The 19,436-nt window shown below is 37.4% G+C and overlaps 1 protein-coding gene across 4 annotated transcripts; it reads right to left on the reverse strand.

The window, feature by feature from the left end:
• Positions 1-378: 378 nt before the first annotated feature.
• On the reverse strand, positions 379-18,033 carry LOC132040995 (protein tesmin/TSO1-like CXC 5). Of its 4 annotated transcripts, XM_059431714.1 has the most exons (9): positions 15,765-15,875; positions 15,522-15,540; positions 15,205-15,326; positions 14,681-14,858; positions 10,057-10,413; positions 9,714-9,817; positions 9,545-9,639; positions 1,728-2,117; positions 379-911 (listed from the first exon to the last, which is right to left on the reverse strand). In XM_059431714.1, exons 3-9 carry the CDS (start codon positions 15,237-15,239, stop codon positions 688-690), a joined length of 1,383 nt encoding a protein of 460 aa, XP_059287697.1. In that variant the 5' UTR covers positions 15,240-15,326; positions 15,522-15,540; positions 15,765-15,875; the 3' UTR covers positions 379-687. The 4 variants fall into 4 exon arrangements, with proteins under 4 accessions (XP_059287697.1, XP_059287695.1, XP_059287696.1 ...); XM_059431712.1 differs by lacking the exons at positions 15,205-15,326; positions 15,522-15,540 and adding an exon at positions 17,078-18,030; XM_059431713.1 differs by lacking the exons at positions 15,205-15,326; positions 15,522-15,540; positions 15,765-15,875 and adding an exon at positions 17,078-18,033.
• Between the last annotated feature and the right edge of the window lie 1,403 nt (positions 18,034-19,436).

The following is a 19,436-nucleotide window of genomic DNA, read 5'->3' on the forward strand; positions in this document are numbered from 1 at the left end:
ATTTTTAGAAATACAAAGGAGATATAAAATATGCATTGCATATTATGATGAAGCACAAAGAAATAGACAACTATAACAAATAAGCCATTGCATATGACTAGCAATTAACGGCCGAAAAATTCCATACCTGAAAGCTGATTTTTAAATTTTCTCCGCACATTCCTAAAAACAATATATGCATACTTTTCACCGCTTCAGCGTCCAGGAGGTCAAAGCTATCAAATAAGTTAAAGGGTAATTAAGACTGCAAATAATTTAGGCTGACAACTAATAATCTGTGTCAAGTTTAGGGAGGTTTTTAAGTATTCTAACTTAATTTGTATACCTTGTTGCATAAATTCAGTAGTGAAGAATAAATGGAAAAAGATAAAGCGAACAGCACAGAAGATTTGAGCTTTACATCTTTGGAAAGAAATTCTGGCCTGGTTTTTGTTTGACTTTACTGACACACATGGATTTCAGAAAAGAAAGTATTAATAAATTTAACTTCTAATGAAAATATACTATGGGAACTGTAGTAAAAGTTACATGAGTGGGACTGGTTATTTCTAACGAATGAAGCCTGAAATAACCTTGCCACTGCATCGAAGAGAAAGTCAAAAAAGAACAGCCTAATATTACAAAGATGCAGCAGCTTGAGACAATCTCATCCAAAAACTCTTTACAAATTATTTCAGATTTTTGTTTTCACCTGCCTATATTCCCATCCGGAGGATGAACTATAGGACATGCATTATTAGCAGAAGTAGTTGCAGGGACAACCTTTTGCAGTGGAGGTGGAACAGTATTGGCAACACCATTACTGAAAGGTTCATGTTGATTATTTGAATCAGTCATGGCTATGCCGTTGCTGCTCACATCATTTTTGCTACCTGAATCGGCACCTCGCACCATTGAGGAACATTTTGTTTCTGTATTCAGAATAGACGTGTTTAGTCACAAATACTCAGGACATCCCAAATGAGACACAGCAGTACCAATAAATGACCCAAAGCATAATTGGCATTTTCAAAGGTCCCTTCCCCCTTAAACATAATCAGAAAGAAAGAATATTGCTGACTGACAGGCTACGAAAATTTCAAGTATATTGCAAAATAGTTGTAAGAAAATGCTTAATTCAAGTTTTAAGGACAAGAAGGGAAGAGGAAAGTAAAATCTTTACCTGCCTGGTCTCCGTAAATATTTAAGTACACAAACTATATCCTTTTTATTCAGATATCTTTTCTCAAAACTCAAAAGATATAAATTACATGTGCATACTTGAAGAAAATAATCCACATAGGGAATACTGACTAGCTGGAAATAAAGGCCAAAGTATTGTTTTGTCTGGTATTTGGTAAGTCTTTTGAGCCTGGTTAGAGGTTTGCAATGTCGGTGTAAGTAAATGTAAGATTTATTCTATTTTAGTGAACTCCAAGTTTGTCTTGCTTAATATTGGAATGAGTTGGGACAGCATACAGCGGAATGGTTACAAGAGGATTTATTCAGCCGGTCCCTACATAACTTCAAATTGAGGCATAGTTGATTGATTGCTTTATTGAAGCTTTCTTGTAGTATCATTCTGAGGGCACATTTTCATTGGAAGGAATTTTATGGCTTTATTTTTTGATAAGGTAACAAACATTTTATAGCTTATTTATGTTTTCATTGATGCAGATGCATTTGACCAGTGCTATCAATTGATGAAGTAGAATCAAATTTTCAGACATAAGAAAATAGGAACTTGCCTTTTATTTCTCCTAAAGTGATCAGCTTATTAAGGCAATCACGAGTCTGTGCCAACACGATCCTCTCCAGTTCTGGGTAGATTTCTGTCATGCCCTGCCCATGAGGCAGTTGGAAAGATGTATTATAGCTAAGGCTTGTTAGGTCATTAGGGGGAGCAGCAGCAGCAGTAAAAATCGTATCGTGTTCATCACACATGAGAGCTAATGTTACCGGAGACATTGGCCTTTCTTTTGATCTATCAGCACCATCAAACCTAGACTCATCCGCCCTGATATTCTCAGCCTGAATTCTAGTTGAACAATCATCAGGCATGACCTTCTCAACACCTGAGGAAGGATAAGAAGCTTCTCTGTGGCACTTGGCCTGTTTTAATGATCCATCCCTTTCATCTGAAAGCATTAACACATAATCAATTAAAACATCATGTATTGAATACTGGAAATGTTAGCTAAAATCAAGCAAATCACATGGAAAAACGTCCAGATGATAGACCCAAAAAAAAAAAAAAAAAAAAAAAAAAGGATAAACAAAAAATCCTGGTGATTGTCCAAAGATGATTTAGCATGATAATTTCCTCTATCTGGCAAAAGAGATAAAACGATTTTCAATCTTCTCTTTATAAAACTCTTTTTCCACATCAGAAGAATTTGTAGGCGAATTTAGATTCTAAATTAGCTATCTTCTAAAAGAAGCGTCGTGCCAGCATATGCATAAATACCTACCGCAGCTTAGCCGTCCTCCATATAGCGCCTCGAAAAATTTCGAGTTAAATTTAGTACTTAAGGCACTATAATAAGGTTAGAATCGTCTTGTGTGCCGAAGAGGATAAAGATTAGTACAACATAACTTGATGTGTTTGACTGTCCATTCGAAGGCCACATCACATTTACTATTCTTTCCAACAACCGAAATTCGGGTTTAGATACTCCAGCCTACTATCCGGTCAAATCTCTCTTCTCAGGCACCTTTTCTGCTAATTTTCTTCAGTGTGGGGGTCGCCTAAAGTTATTGCACTCTTCCATTCTCTTGTCAGAATTTTTCGGCATCTTTTCGGCCAATTTCAGAGAATCAGAAGCTCTTTGTCCATTTTGATATTGTTCTTTGAAATATACTCTCTACGTATTTGGTTAGCTTTTTCTAACAGGCCATTTTTTGATGACCTTACGGTTAAGTGATCTTAGACTCCCAGACTCTAAGCAACATAACTCAACAGAGGAAGCTCGAGTTAAATAGTTTGAACTTCAAACTAAAGGTTCTGAAGTAATCATATAACTTGAATTTCCAAATCGTGTGTTGTTGGAACCAAACACATTAGACCTGAAAGACATGGTTAAAACGAAGGGAGTACAATCAAACAAATTAGCAACACCCTTAATGGACAGCCAGAAAAGCTAACAAGGGAGGAAAATGATAACAGTTATGCCGGAAAAGTCGTTGGGAAGCGGCTGGAAGACCGCTGGTACCCTGAAGATGGTCCCCAGTGGCAAGCAGAGGGCTCCAATAAACCTTCAGTGTATAAAAGACTTTCAAAAAGTGTTGCTAGAAATAGAGAAAGTCTCGGGAAAGTTGGCTGGAAAGGATGGATCTCAACAACCAGCGGATTGGCTAGAAACAGGATGGGTGAGGATGACCAAGCAACCCAAGGAATAATGATCTGCGAATGGAGATGGCTGGAAAGTGCCTTACGTGCTGGGGCGTGGTCTTGATGCGGCGCCGAAGATCTTACTCTTGCTTGCGTATGAGAAGTCAGCCTCCAGAGAGGTTTGTTGAGCTTTGGCCACCGGAAGGTCCCTAACCTTGTGGTGGTGCCGGTTTTCGCATAATACTCACGAAATAGGTAGTTGACACAAACAGCCTAAAAGTCGCTGGAAAACATGCGGTGACTATCTTTTCCTTTTCTGGACGACACTGGTGACTGCACGACGAGAAATTGACAAGGCTATGATTCCATGCGAGAAATAAAGACACTGGAGAAAAGATTATACAGATGCATAACTCAATTGTCTTACGCTGAGCCCTTTATCCACACTTTACATAGCACATAATCATGTTTTCTGAATGTGGGATACTAACACAAAGTATAACTGGATAACCTTCAACTATGTACATGAACTATCTAGCAATACATAAGGTATATCTCTCTAATTTGTAGATCACTTCCAGCAACATGTCCACGATACCCCAATACCCAATACTTAGTCTCCCTCCTTTTCTTTGCTCTTGTGCCCGTTATTCCTGTCTTTTCCATTTTTAAAAAAAATTGCCCTCTTCCTACTTGGTTCTGTTCAGAAAAGAGATGGAAGGAAAATGAACCAGGACCAGAGAAAAATCGAGTCAAAGAAGTCTTTGACATCATGGAAACTACTCTAGTATCCTGTGTGAAGGCCGTACTAAGGTATTACCTACGTATCCCAAACTACCCATAGGCCCAGTCCAGAAAACGCTAAAAGAAGTGGACGAGAATCAGAAACAAAACTTGTAGCCTCTGGAAATCCTTAGTAATGGATAAAAAGTGCTACACACATCAATGACTCATTTGGCTAAGATTTTCATAGTTCTGAAGTTTGACGTTTTCAGTTTGGGGCAATGTTTTCACTTGAAATACTTAGTTCAGAAGGTAAACATTAACGCCTCCATTTAAACTATTACCTAGAATCAGATTCAGAGAAAAATTAAAGGTATTGCTGCTGCTACTTAGGTCAAAGCTCCCAAGTATTAAGAAGAAAAAAGGCTTGATTGAAGTAATAAATAAATATAGACAGAAGAAAGCACTTCATATTCAGCGAAAGACTTAGAAACAATTGTTTCTATCAAAAAAAAAAAAAAAAAAAAAAGAAGACACAATTGTAAGTATGTGCCATGGAAAATCAAAACGAACTTAAACGTAAGAAGCTGGAAAGTCAATTTAACAATGAAAGATATACTTAAAATATTGGTGATGCAAGTAGATGTGTGAAGATTTCAAGAAAAAGAAGAAACTTCTTTGTATTTCTTGATGAATTTACATCCCATGAGAATGGGTTCTTATACAATAAGTCCTATGACTAAATAAGGAAAGAAACATTACATAAAGAACTACGATCAATAGAATATCAATCAATATCAATTACTCCTATAATTAAGCTAAGAAATCAATCAATCAACAATCCCCCTCAAGTTGGTGCAAAGATGTCACACATGCCTAACTTGCAAACTAGTGTATGGAAATTCCAATGTTGAGGCCTTTGGTAAACACATCAGCTAGTTGTTTTTCTAAAGACACATGGAACAAACTCAAGACACCACTCATAACTTTTTTTTATGAAGTGTCGATCAATTTCAACATGCTTTGTCTGGTCATGCTGAACTGGATTATGAGCTATACTGATTGCAGCCTTGTGTCACAATACAAGGAAAGTTTCCTTTTTCTGACAATCTCAATTCCTCGAATAGCTTTTGTAACCTCAAAAGTTCACAAACTCATTGCGCCATAGCTCTATATTCTGCCTCCGCGCTTGATCTAACAACTATACTTTGCTTTTTGCTTCTTCAAGTGACCAGGTTTCCTCCTACGAGTGTATAGTGACCGAATGTAGATATTTTGGCATCTAGAGATCCAGCCCAATCCGCGGCTGTAAAGGTTTCTATTTGGAGATGACTGTGTCTGGAAAAAAACAAACCTTTCCCTGGGGCAGACTTCAGATATCGCAAAATGTGAAAGACAGCTTGCATATAAGGATCTTAGGAATCATCCATGAACTGACTCACCAGGCTGACTGAATAGGTTATGTCTGGTCTAGTGTGTGAGAGATAATTGAGTCTTCCAAATAGCCTCTGATATCTCTATTTATCAACTGACTCTGCAACTCTGCTTTGTAGTTTGTTATTGCTTTCAATAGGCGATTCTGCTGGTTTGCAGCCTGTCATACCCGTTTCTTTCAAGATATCCAGAATATACTTTCTTTGAAAATAAAATTCCTCTTTTTGATCAGGCAGCCTCAATTTCCAAGAAGCAATGTAGTTTTCCTAGATCGTTCATCTCAAATTCCTATGCCAGCAACTTCTTCAATAGGATTATCTCCTCCTTGTTATCTCCTGTTATTACTATGTCATCAATGAGGGTGGTATCAGCATTGCTTTGTTGGTAACCGAAGGAGATCATTGCTTTTTAGAATCTGTCAAACCAAGCTCTAGGAGATTGCTTCAATCCGTACAAGGCTTTCTTAAGTCTGCATACCTTTCCTTGACTTTGTTCAGTACCAAGACCATGAGGAATCTCCAGATACACCTCTTCTTCTAAGTTTCCATGAAGAAAAGCATTCTTCAAATCAAACTAATGTAAGTCCCGGTCAAAATTAGCTGCACAAGACAAAAGAATTCTAATAGTGTTCATTTTTGCAACAGGTGCAAATGTCTCTTGATCATCGACTCCATTAGCCTGAGTGAATCCCTTAGCCACCAATCTTGCTTTGAATCTTTCAATGGAACCATCAGCTTTATGTTTTCCAGTGATGACCCATTTGCAACCAACCAACTTTTTGTCTGTCGGTGATGCGACAAGTTGTCAAGTCTCATTCTTTTATAAGGCCTTCATTTCTTCAATTATAGCTTACTTCCCTTTAGAATCTACAAAAGCTTCCCAGCGATTCTGGGGAATAGACACAATAGAAATAGTCAAGGCAAATGCTCTACAGGAGGGAGAGAGAATTATAGGAGACAAAGTCAGAGAAAGGGTGTTTGGTGCAAGATCTGACTCCTTTTCTGTGAGCAATAGGCAAATCTAACTCATTAGGAAATGTAGTTGGGCTTCGGCAGATTGCATGATGGCTTCTTCTGCCATATTTCTCCTTGAGTATGTTATCAAATCAGGCCTATCCAGATAAAGACACATTTAAGAGCTCTAGGATCAAAGTTCCTAGTGTAAACAAAGCAAACACAACCAAATACCTTTGGAGGAACAATATATTCTGTCTTACCCATTAAAGCTTCCAGGGACTATGAAAATCAAAGATTTTAAGAGGCATTCCATTGATAAGATAGGCAATTACTAGAACAACATCGCCCCAATATGTTTTTGGTAGATGCATGGTAAACAGAAGGAATCTTGCAACTTCTAACAACTGTCTATTATTCCTTTCGGCAAACCATTTTGTGCACTAGTATAAGGATAACTGGTTTGATGGATTACCCCATAAGACTCCAAATAAGCTCCAAATTGTTATCCATGTATTCCGTGCTATGGTCAATCAAAAGATCTTTATCTTAGCTTCAAACTGAGTACAAATCATTTTATGAAATGACTGAAAATAGGAGAAAACTTCACTTTTGGCCTTTAACAAATACACTCATGTCATCTTAGTGCAAAAATCAATAAAAGTAACAAACCATCGACTTCCAGACAAAGAAATTTTTTGAGTAACACCCCACACATCAGAATGAATAGTCGAAAAGGGAATTGCACTTTTATTATTACTCATAGGATAAGTGTTTTTAGTTTGCTTGGCATATTCACACGCATGACAAAACAACAATCCAAACTCAGTTCTAGAAAACAAACTAGGATATAACTTTTTTAAAGCAAAAAAATGATGGGTGCCCCAACCGTCTATGCCGTTGCATTATTTTTTGGTTGACATCCTTATTTCTTCCCAAATAGGTCTGACTAGTCTCGAGTTCCATCAATCATTTATAAGTCATCATGCAATCTACCACTGCCAATCTTCACCCTGGTTTGAAGGTCCTAAAGAAACACAATGATCAGGAAAGAACTCAATACTACAGTTTTGTTCTTTGGTAATGGAGCTATCAGATAACAGGTTAACCAAAAGCTCAAGATCATGGATTATAATGTAATATCAAGAGCACAAACGACTGTACTTGTTCCAGAGACCGGAGTTAGGGAGCCATTGGCTATTCTGACATAGTCTCCTTTGGGACTAGGAGAGTAATTTGAAAGCCTTTAGAAGAGTTTGTCATGTGTCTATTCGCACCAAAATCAATAATCCAAGAGTTAAGCTGAGCATTAAAAGTAATGTCTAATTGCAAATAATTGGAAGTGGCAACATTAGAAGAGTCAAGTTTGTTCAGAAGACGGCGAAGATGTTTAACTTCATTCGGGGACAAAGTCTCACAAGAAGTAGTGTCTCTGGAAGTCTCCACATTTTCTGCAATATTAGCCTGACCCCTTGATGGACCTACACGCTTTCCTCCACGACCTATAGTCGGTCTATCATGTAATTTCTAGCATGTCTCTCTTGTATGCTTTGATCGACCACAATAATCACTATGCAGGTGATCTTTATCAGAAGAAATGATTGTCTTTGGTTGCTCATGAGACACAACTAACTAGACTTCTCAGTTGGTGCAAAATAAAGCATGACACCTCGTTGGTTCTCTTCCTGTTGAATATAGGAATATGGATCCTCAAGAGAAGGAAAAAGAATCTTACCGAGTACTTGAACCCTGATCTGATCATACTCTTGGTTCAAGCCAGCCAGAAAATCATAGACTATTTTCTTTTCAACTAGTTGTTGGAAGAGAACTACATCATCAGTACACTTCGCTTGGAGATCCAGATAGTAATCAATCTCCTAGCATAACCCACTTTGCCCTGAATAATAATCAGTGATAGTCAAAATACCTTGCTTAGTGGCATGGATTTTGTTTCGAATTTCAAGATCTGGGCATTATTTTCCTTGCCAGAGTAAGTGCGCCTAGTTGAATTCAAGATCTTTTCAACAGTATCAAACAATAGATATTGCTTAGAGATCCGAGGGTGCATAGTGTTCAGAAGCCATATCATCACAAGGGAGTGATCAAAAATCCCATTGACTATAGCTAGAATTTGTCATAGTAGGTGTTTTCTTTTCTCCAGTGATATACTCAATCAATTTCCTGGATTTAACATTGAGCAAGCAAGATATGTACCTGCACCATCCAATTTTACAGCACTAATTTGAGACATAGAATTATTATATGTTTTGGTATCACCAGTTTGAACAAGTAATAATCTTAGTGTCAAAGAATCGAATAGGGATATTCAGAAATAGAGAAATAACCTTCCAGAGTTAAAATCTGCCTTATCTCACCAGAAAAACTCAGCGGAAAACTCGCCAGAAAAAATTATGCCTGGTTGGAATCTGCCGAAACTTGGATGGGAAGGATTGGAATAGGCCTGCGACCCGAGATCTAGAAATAAATTCTAGGAAACATCGCCAGAAAGCTAGCTGCCACGCCAGAACCCTAATCCCGGTGATCAGAAAAAATCAAAACTGGTAGGGATGTACTCGGAACAAGCCTGCAACCCAAGATCTGGAAGACAATTCCAGAAAACTCGCTGGAAAGCTGTAGATCTCGCCGGAAAAGTAGCCACTGCATCGGAACCCTAATTCCAATGACTGGAAAAAATCAAAACCGGTAGGGATAGGCTTGGAAAGTTCTGGCGACCCCAACGAAGAAAAATATTTTCAAAAAGAATTGACCGGAAGGAATTTGTGTTGCGGATAGCCACCAAAAGAGAGAACACACAACCTTTGATGAAATATAACCCTAGTGCTGCAACGGAGATAACTCACCTCAAAAAGGCAGTGATTGCTCTGATACCATGAAGATTTCAAGAAGAAGAAAAAGTTTCTTATTATTTCTTGATGAATGTACAAATCATGAGAATGGGTTCTTATACAATAAGTCCTAAGACTAAATAAGGAAAGAAGATATTACATAATCAATTACAATCAATACAATATCAATCAATATCAGTTACTCCTATAATTAAGCTAAGAAATCAATCAATCAACAATGTGAATTAAGTCAACTTCTCAGAAAAATCGATGTATACCTGCAAGCATCTTGGCCACTTCCCGTGCATAAACAACTAAAACAGAGCAAAGCTCCTTGATATCATGCGGCTGGATTAGGTCTGCTAACAAAGACCTACAACAATGAGGCAACAATTAGTTTGCTGAAGGAGCAGTGGGCATTAATTTCTCAAGGATAGTTAGCAATACCTGTAGGTAAGCTTTGAAGGACCTAATGCTGCAGCAGTACCAACACGAGGACCAGGAACAGAAGACAACGAAGATGGTGGAAGTGAAGATTTAATCTGGTTTTCCTGTATGAGAAGATTTGAGTTCATTAAACTATTTTTTTATTTGGCCAGAGCTAAAGCAAGTTGTTTCGCTTGCTTATTAAAAAGCATAGAAACGCTGATCAATGACCATAAAATACAGAAAAACAATTTATTGCTGTTCATTATAAAGTTCATGTCCGATCAACCCATGCCAGAATATGCAGATAACATGCACAATTGAAAAGCAAGTCAAGTTGAATCGAAGAATGGTTGATGTTTACCTGTTGAATTTGACCAGGCCTATGAACAGGGTCTTTAATCATTGACCCAAAGAACAGCTCCTGAGGCTTTCTTTTCTTATTCACTGGAGGAGATCCATAACCAGAGGATCCAATGGCACCGGTTATAGCAGCATTTGCTGCCAGCTGGAGATATGCCATGTTGTTGGCATGATCTCCACGGAAAAGAGCCTGCCTCTCTTCACTTCCTTCAAAATTTTTGCAGTCCATGCATTTACAATTTTCAGAGCAAAGAATGTTGGCTTGGAAGCACTCACAGTACTTCTTAAGGCAACCTGATTTCTTGCAGTGGCAGCCTTTGTTATGCTTTGGCAGTACTAAGCCATCCCTAGCTTCCTCCTGCATAGAATTAAATCAGTTCTAAGCTGTCATAGAGGACAGAGACATGCCAGTTTTTTCAGTACAGAAACAAATATGATTGCTATTTGTAATCCATTACAAGCAAAAACATCAAGATCCATATCTCCGCAAACTTCTTACATGAAACAGTAATTTTAAATGATCCACACGATTTTAGAGAAGACAAAAATATTAGTTCAGTCACTTTGGAAAGCAACAGTATCACACAAAGAAAAAACTAAAAGAGTAGGACTAATATCACAAAGCAAGAGGCAAAAAGTGAAACAAGAAGAAGAAGTACAAGTATAGCAGCAATGCCTGAAAGTAGGACGAAAACTTTTGTTATCAAAAGTAAATATTTTTACTTTGATGACTCAATTTCATTTGCTTACTTCAGACAAATACTCCATCCTACATGCAGTGAAGCAAGTTCACTTCAATTCTTAGATTGACCAATTTGGAAACTGATATTTAACTTAATTTCTCAAAGTCTAGAGAATAACAGCCGGCCTTTTTTGGATGATTGAGAAATCTGTCTGGAGTTCAACTTTTTGGGCCTACCGCAACCTTCAAAACTCGGGGATGGTGGGCCTGCCCCTCTACCCTTCTCCGCTTAAATATTGGACCTAGTTCGCTTGGCACAAGGCTAGAACTTGTGACCTAAGACACAAGTCCCTCAATCTTTGTCAATCGAGCTAACCCCTGGGGGTGAGACTAACATTAGGCCTTATCGAATTAAATACAAGGAGAAACAGTTCATTTATTCATTCCCCTTTTTATCCTTGACTGTAAACCTTAGAGATCTCTTCTTCTTTTTTTTCTTTTTCTTTTTTTTCCATTCAGACTTGGATGCAGACATCTATGATTCCATATTATAAACCCGCTAAATATAGCTCAAATAGACCACTCTTTGTCTTTGAAATACTTCGCTATGATGCTTGTCTCATTTTCATCAGGATTAGCAATTATGCAATTTCCAATAATTAGATTAGCTGTTAAATATGCCAAACAGTGAAATTGCTGAATTTGATAAGTCGTGGATTTTAGGGCTTTTTACATCCACTACTTATACTTTTTGAGTAGTCTTTTCAAGTGTTTGTTCGTGTTTTCATAGTGTTTTCGTGTGTTTTCAGATTTTGTGAGTCGAGGATAAAAGAGGGTCAAAATGGAACAAAAGGAGCAAAAGAGCAATAAGTTGCGGCAAATATGCGGCACTGCAAGTTGGACTTGCGGCCGCATCTTTTGCCCAGAAAAATGACAGTGAGCTGAACAGAATACCTCAACTTGCGGTGAGAATGCGGCACCGCAACTTCAGAGATGCGACCGCATTTTGGAAGCCTGAATAGCCAGTGAGCCAAGCAACATGCATGAATAAGCGAAGCATATGCGGCACCCCAAACTCAGTTTGCGGCAGCATCTTCAGGAGGACTGGGAAGGAATGCTGAGTGACTTGCAGTCGCAAACTCATGTTGCGACCGCAAACTTAGGCCGCAAGTCGTCAATTTGTCCGGGATTTGACTTTTGTCCTCCCTCTATAAATACTTTTACCTAGTGCTCTGTGCACATTATTGAATATTCCACACATTTACTTTCTAGTTGTCTTTAGCACTGAGAGAGCTTTGAATATCATTTATTGTCGAAGCTTTTAAGAAGATTCTTCATCTTTTTGTCATCTTCTCCATTAACATTATTGTAAGCTCATGAATATTCTCTTTGCTACTACTTTCTATTTAATGAATATGAGTAGTTAAACCATTTAGCTATGGTTGTGGGACCAAAGGTGTTAGTTATGTGATTGGGTTTTGTATTCATCCTCCATTTATGTGTAAAGATGTTTTTCTATTCACTCTTCAACCTTTAATGTCATTTAATGGTGTACAATATTATTTGTGCCTAGTTACTTTTCCTTTGCTTGAGAAAGAAAGGGAAAGTTAGGAAGAGTAAATAGCAAGAATTTGAGGCTTATAAACCTCGTCTAATAACTTGAGCTAGAGATAGACGATTACTAAAATAAAATGGGTGTTCATATTTTTCACATTCTAAAGCTTGAGAAAGCTTAGCAATGATATTTATCAATTTGGTTGAGAAACTTTTGATAAACTCGAGTAGCCCATATTTAATTACATCTACACATATAAAGGAGTTGGATTGATACCCATCCGCATTACTTTCCATTGAAACCACAACCTTAGTCCCTTAACCAATAGTTTACATTTCATAACAAAACTCTTAGACGTTAATGATCAAACTTCCAACCAATTATTATTATATTTCCTTCTCCCCCGAAATATAGACTAATAGTCGAGCGTTACACTTAACTAGTATATTTCTTCATTGTATTCTCTGTGGGATTCGACGCCAACCTCGTTGGGTTCTATATTTGACAACGACCGCTTACTCCTATTATTGAAGGTGTAATTTGGGCGTTTCAGAATTCAGAATTAAAATAAGGAATGAGAAATATGAAAATAAGAGCGCCATAAGGGTTTTGACAAACGGTGTCCCCCAATCCCATGTTAAATCTTTTAGAAAGGTTAAGGATAGAGTTTAAGAGTTAGAGATAGACAAAGACATACACATACGCATATAAGAGTAGATGTGTAAATTAAAGAGAAATGGACTTCAAAAGTCAGGAGAATTTACTTGTTTCAATATTTGAGATACGACGACGGGGTGCAATAGCTCTTGAAATCAAGTTAACTGAAAATGAAATCAATGACATAATTCATCAAAGACGTTAATTATTTTTAAATGGCAGATGAATATGGCATTTCGTTGTTCCATTTTGAAAGAAATGAATAGGACCCTAGAAATGTGTATATGTCATTACGTGAATGCCATTTTTCTACAGGTGTTAAAGATAAAGGAGCTAAGAACATCTTATAGCAGGAGATTTACAGGGCAGTCTGGATATACATTGCTGGAAAACATCTTTATTACTTTTCCATGTGATAAATATATGAATAGATGGATAACTTGAGATATATGCAGAATATGAATTATTACTATTGAGATATATTCAGATAACTTGAGATATATGCAGATTGAAATGAATTAGATGAGACTTCCACTGGTCCAGCTCACAAAAATGAAAAACTCTTGTTGTAATTTGCAAGTTTATAATTCAACTTATAAATTTGTTAATTGCATTGACATTTTTAATATTGAAAGCTATACTTGAAAAAATTTGAGGCTTTAAGGTTTTCTTTTTCAAATTTGTGTCTTAGTCCATTATTTTAGTTACTTATTTTGTTTTTGAATTTAAATTTGAAGTAGTAATTACAAAAAAACAAAAAAAAACAAAAATCGACCTACGTTCAGCCCACACTCAACCCTGCCCAAGCCCACATCCTTGGGGGGCTAGGGTTGAGGCTCAGACCAGCCTACAACCCAACTCCTAAGGGAGACTCCCCAGGCCACTGGCCCTTAAGGGCCGAACTGGTGACCCAGCCCGGCCACATACCATCCTTAGTGGGAATGCAACTAAAGCATTTACAGTTAAATCATATTATTTGAAGTCATATCAAGGAGAGACGAAATGTGGAAGAGTGTACGGGATGCCAAGGCGCCCCAAAAAAGACAACATTTTCACATGGTGTGTAGTGAAGGATACAATACAGAAAGGATAACGGAGATGAAACGGATCATCTTTTGGTGCATTGCTTCAGATCACTAATCAGCTTTGGAGTCTTATATTGTCATTATTTAATATATCCGGGGTCCGGGAAAAGTTGTTTTGAGCTGGAAAATTTAGAAGATTGGCCAAAAAAAGAGGTAATTCGGAGAACCACACCATCATGCACTTGTTGGATTATTTGGAAGAAAATAAATAGGAGATTTTTCCAAATGAAAATGATGTAAAGAGTCCAAGAAAATGCTCTTTATTTCATTTACTCTTTGGTGCAAAGAACACAATTCCACATGTATAGATGACTGGGATAGCTTGAAAGATTTTTGTGGTTAAACCACTTTTATGACTTGTATATAGTTTTTGACACTCGATTTACCCCCCCCCCCCCCCCAATTCCACATGTCTGGGATAGCTCAAAATTTTTGAAACCACTTTTATGACTTGTATATAGTTTTTGACACTCGATTTACCCCCCCCCCCCCCCCAGTAATATAATATAGGCCATACGGATATCAACCAGAACCATAAATAAAATATTTTCAAATCTCAAACAGAACTAAAATAAGGATGGCTTCACCGGTGCTTCAGATTTTAATGATGCATCATCCGTGAATTTGCTTAAATTCAAAAGAATACCTTATTATCTCGAGCTCCATGTGGACTGCTGGCAATTTTAGGTCTGAATGCATTTGGATTACGCTCTAAAGTAGCTTCAACTGCTTCTCGCCTAGCAGCTTCATTTTCAACATTATTAAGACAATTGGCACAGTTGCACCCATCACAGTATATGCCAGAAGCAAAACATTCACAATACCTGAACCAAAAATTATAAATAAATAAATAAATATATACACACACACACACATATATATATATATTAGAAGCAATCAAACGTAATCACACTGCATATGAGGTTTGAGCAACTTAAGGGAAAATAAAAGGAAAACTGTGCTGCCAAAAGCAAGGAACAAAAAAACAGATAATCATCTAGCTAAAAAAGTAGTCGTCTAGAACTCTAGACGACAGTTAACCACACCTAAAGAAGAAAAAACCTGCAAATTCTTTTTTTATTGTTAAAAACCCTGCTTATTGTTGATATACAGAACTGGGATGTCAAAAAGAAAAAGGCTTAGAAGCAATGGCCAGGATTATATTCAGACGTCTTTTTATCAGAATCAGCAACAGATAACATCATCTTTATGTCTGCTGATAAGATGTTTGATTTTGACAAAGGATAGGTGGAGAAGGATTATACAAAAGCACCATTTGTTAAAAAGGTTTGGCTTTTGATCAGTGGCGGAGCCACATATAGCCGAGGGTGTTCATCCGAACCCCCTCGGCGGAAAAAAATACTGTTTTTATAAGGTTAAAATTATTTTTTATGTATATATAGTAGATGATGAACCCCCTTAGGCTTCTTCGTATGTTTACTTTTTATATTTTGAACCCCCTCGGCGGAAATCCTGGCTCCGCCACTGCTTTTGATGTTTACGTTCCTTCAGTGGTGAAAGAATATAATATATGGATATCATTAATGTGCATGAGGTATTGGAAAATGACAGAAAAGAAGTTATTCGAAAGCCTGTCAGGTTCAATTTAAATCATTACTAAATAACGACCTTCCTAATCTGGTAGCTAGTTCAATGTACTTTCAAATATTAGCCAGAAATATTGGTGGGAGATTCTACATATATTGTGCATGAAAGTAGGAAGTACTTACAACTTCAAACATCGAGAATGTTTACAGTTACACTGCTTTGGCTTTTTAGGTGTCCCATCTTTTCCTTCACTGGCACTTTGCCTGGACCTTGCTTTTGGTGATTCGGGTTTCCTGTAAAGAGAAAGCGTATAGGATATACAAATCTCAGAAAGTGTTTATAGAGAACATTCCCTGCCTCCCTCTCCCCCTCTTTGCTATACATCTTTGAGGTGAGACAAGTGGGATGGCCTTAACTATGAATAATACATAACACCACGCATAGAATCCTATTCGATTAGCATTAGTGGTCAAAATTCATATTTCAATCAGTGAGATGAGCAGTGATTTGATAAGGAAAAGTGTAATAAGCAAAAAACCTCCTAGGATTTTAAGGAGGAGCAAAGCACACACTTCTTCAAAGTTAAAAAGCAAAATTTTAAGGAAAAATACAAAAAATAACCAAACAAACAGGAATTTAGTACTTATAGCATCAAAATGCAATTAAGCATCAAAATGCAATAAACTTCATTAATTTCAATATCCAATATACACCAATGACAAAGGAATCCGAACATTTCAAATAACATCAACAAAATTTCCATAAGCCCACGAAAAGATAACTTCACTAGCAAAATTGATTTTCAGCATTCAATTAATTAGCCATCGAAAAAAATACATTTCCCAATGTTAACTTTCACTACTGTATTAAGAGTTAGCTTATGGATGCAAGTCTCCTTTTCTGTTTGTGAAGTCATAGAATGCCTAGTCAATCAATAAAACTACAGATACAAGCCGAACGAACTCTCATCAAATCATAGTAAAATTTATAATACAAGAAACAAAGCTCAGAAACATGTGTAAGTAGTAGTGAGAAATTCTGTCATAGTTCCATCAACATTGGAGATCCCTATGGAAGCCATATGAGAGAATGCCAAACTCTGTTATAACACATGCCCAAAGGCTGCATGGGTGAACTTCACAAACAAAACAATTAGAATTTGTACTTTCAAGAACCTACCTTTAATACTCCCTCCGTTTCAATTTGTTTGTCTTACTTTCCTTTTTAAAAGACGTTTCAAAAAGAATGTTTGTCTCTTTCTTTATTTCCTAACTTTCCATATGTTTAAGACCGCAAGATCAAAAGATATTTTAGTACATTCTACGCATCTTTAGTGGGACCCACAAGATTAAAAAACATTTTAGTACATTCTGCGCATCAAAACCAAACAAACAAATTGAAATGGAGGGTAATAAATTTAGCTCAAAAGAACAGTATCTATTATTTCCCCAAAGAAAAGTTCAATATTTCTAGCAAATTACAGGACTACACTTACAAAGGTCGAGTTGAAGGATGAGGAGGTAGTACAGGAGTTTGTTGCATTGGCATCAACATTATGTGTTGCTGTAATTGTGGCTGTGTCTGCAATTGTAGCTGTCTCTGTGATTGTGGCTGTGTCTGCTGTGTTGACACTGGTAACTGACTACCCGTGAAATCCAGCTGTCTCGCTAGCTTCTTTGCCGGATAATCCATTGCCACGTCAGCACTAGCCAGCTCCGATTCAGCCTTCTTTGGAGGGCCCTCACTTTTCTCCATTTAAAACCAAAATAAAAAGGAGTTGTTCAGATGCTAAACACTAAACACCCTCCACTTCCAATCGGAAGGTTGTTGGTTCGCCTCCACTTCCAATAGAAAGGTTGTTGGTTCAAGTCACCAAGGAAGCAGAAAGGGAAGCTCCTGGATATAGAGAGGTGAAAAAAAAATCAAAGATTCTCCTGTGAAATTCTGAGGGGAAATTCAAAATCCGAGAAAAGAAGCTATGTCATTCATTCACGCAGAAAGAAAAAATCAGCCCAGTATCGGCTGGATTTTCAAATTTTTTAATCCACAAAATATCGATTCGCAGGTATGTATGTGTGCGTATAAATAGAGAACGCTGTATGTATATTTAGACGCAGAATCAAAGAAGAAGAAGTAGTAAATAGCCTCTGTCTCGCTCTTCTCCCTCTCCAGCTTTTGAAATTCAATTCGCAGTTATAGGGACGGTAAGATCGTCACATCAATCTCATCCTACGGTTAATATCGCGGGCGTTAATCACACGGCTCAAATTCATAGAAGCATCCAAGGCTTTTTCTACCACCGTTGGATGAATGGCTGCGCAATATACTATCGCGGGATGGATTTTATTATCAAATCTCTTATTGCCACGTAGCTCTAGAGGGAAAGGGATTTTTGTGTTGTGGTGGGTGTGAGAGCAGCAGATAATATGGAGCGAGCGAAATGACCTAAGATTCTTCTTGCTTGCTTTGGGGTGAAAGTAAAATAAGTAAAAAGTGCAGATGGATTTTGGCGCTAAACAAGGATCCAATGAAGGGCGACGATTGCATTACCAGGTTTAGAGATGGACGGATAGGATTAACTAAGGATTCTAATGGAGTTTAAATAGGTTGTCCCTTAAACTTCTCCGCATATTCCATTTAGACACTCAAACTAAGTCATGGTCCAATTGAACATCTCAAGTCCTAATATTCCAAGTATACACTTTCGGTTCAATTTAAAAAAAAGAAAAAAAGAAAAAACTTTGTGTGCACTAGAATGGAGGTATTCCTTTATTTTGTCAAAAGCTTTCTGGCGGGCTTCATCCTATTTTCCTGCGAAATTTGGATTTGGAAATTTGTGTATCGGCTCGCAAGTGGTTATTCCAGAGAAATTCAAAGTCTGATGGGACTCGAAGAAATTCTAACCCCCCGTTGGAATGGTTTGTAGGTTCCAAACATTGTTCTCATTCGTCTACTAGCCTTTAATTATACGCATTCAGCTCATGCTACCGCGGCGGGACGTCGGAGTCAATAATGCGTAAAACCCATACATTTTCTACCAGAGGTTGATGCGTATAATTAAAAGATATGACATATTTTATGAGATTAATAACTACTTAATAAACGAATGAAAACAAATGCAAAAAAAAAAAAAAAAAAAAAAAATTGACCCGAAAGTGTCTAATTGAAACACCTTATTAGGAGTTGAGATGTTCAATTAGAATAGGTCTTAGTGCGAGTGTCTAAATGGAATATCCTAGCATTTGAAGAAGAAATAGGGTATTATATCTGTTTACAGCTAAAACTGATTTTTGGACAATAATTTTTGTTTTAAAGGGGTTAAAGACAAGTAACTCGTATTCGATCACAAACTCTTTTTCTGGTAGTTAAACCGATAAAAATATGTGAATTCTAGAAAGTGATTGGCGTAAAAATAAAGTCACAAGTGTTAGCCAAAAAAAGTAAGAAGCTTGTGGTATTCTTTAAGAGCTCAACAATGAAGTTAGGGTTACAAGTGTGCAAAATGAGATGTCTCTTCCTTCTCCTAGAAGGTATATTCATTTACACAAGGCCTAGATTTTTTTAACATTCCCATCAAACAGTGTCACAAGGCTCGAGACGGACTAGCGTTAGATGGGAGTTGTTACAAGTGCGCTCCAGCTATAAAAGGAACCATGCTTGGGTTAAATGACCTCGTGGCAACGACTTTATTACCTACTCGACCTTAGAGCATCCTGTCTTTATAGGGTGACACTGACCCAATATGTTCTTGGACAATCGTACACATGCGCCCCGGGTTATGCCCTGGAACTTTTCTAGTAACCTAGATCGGTCTGAATCCTTGTCTCCACGTGTTGACCTCTAACACCCATTAT

Source organism: Lycium ferocissimum, chromosome 12, assembly GCF_029784015.1.
Source record: "Lycium ferocissimum isolate CSIRO_LF1 chromosome 12, AGI_CSIRO_Lferr_CH_V1, whole genome shotgun sequence".
Classification (NCBI taxonomy): Eukaryota; Viridiplantae; Streptophyta; class Magnoliopsida; order Solanales; family Solanaceae; genus Lycium; species Lycium ferocissimum.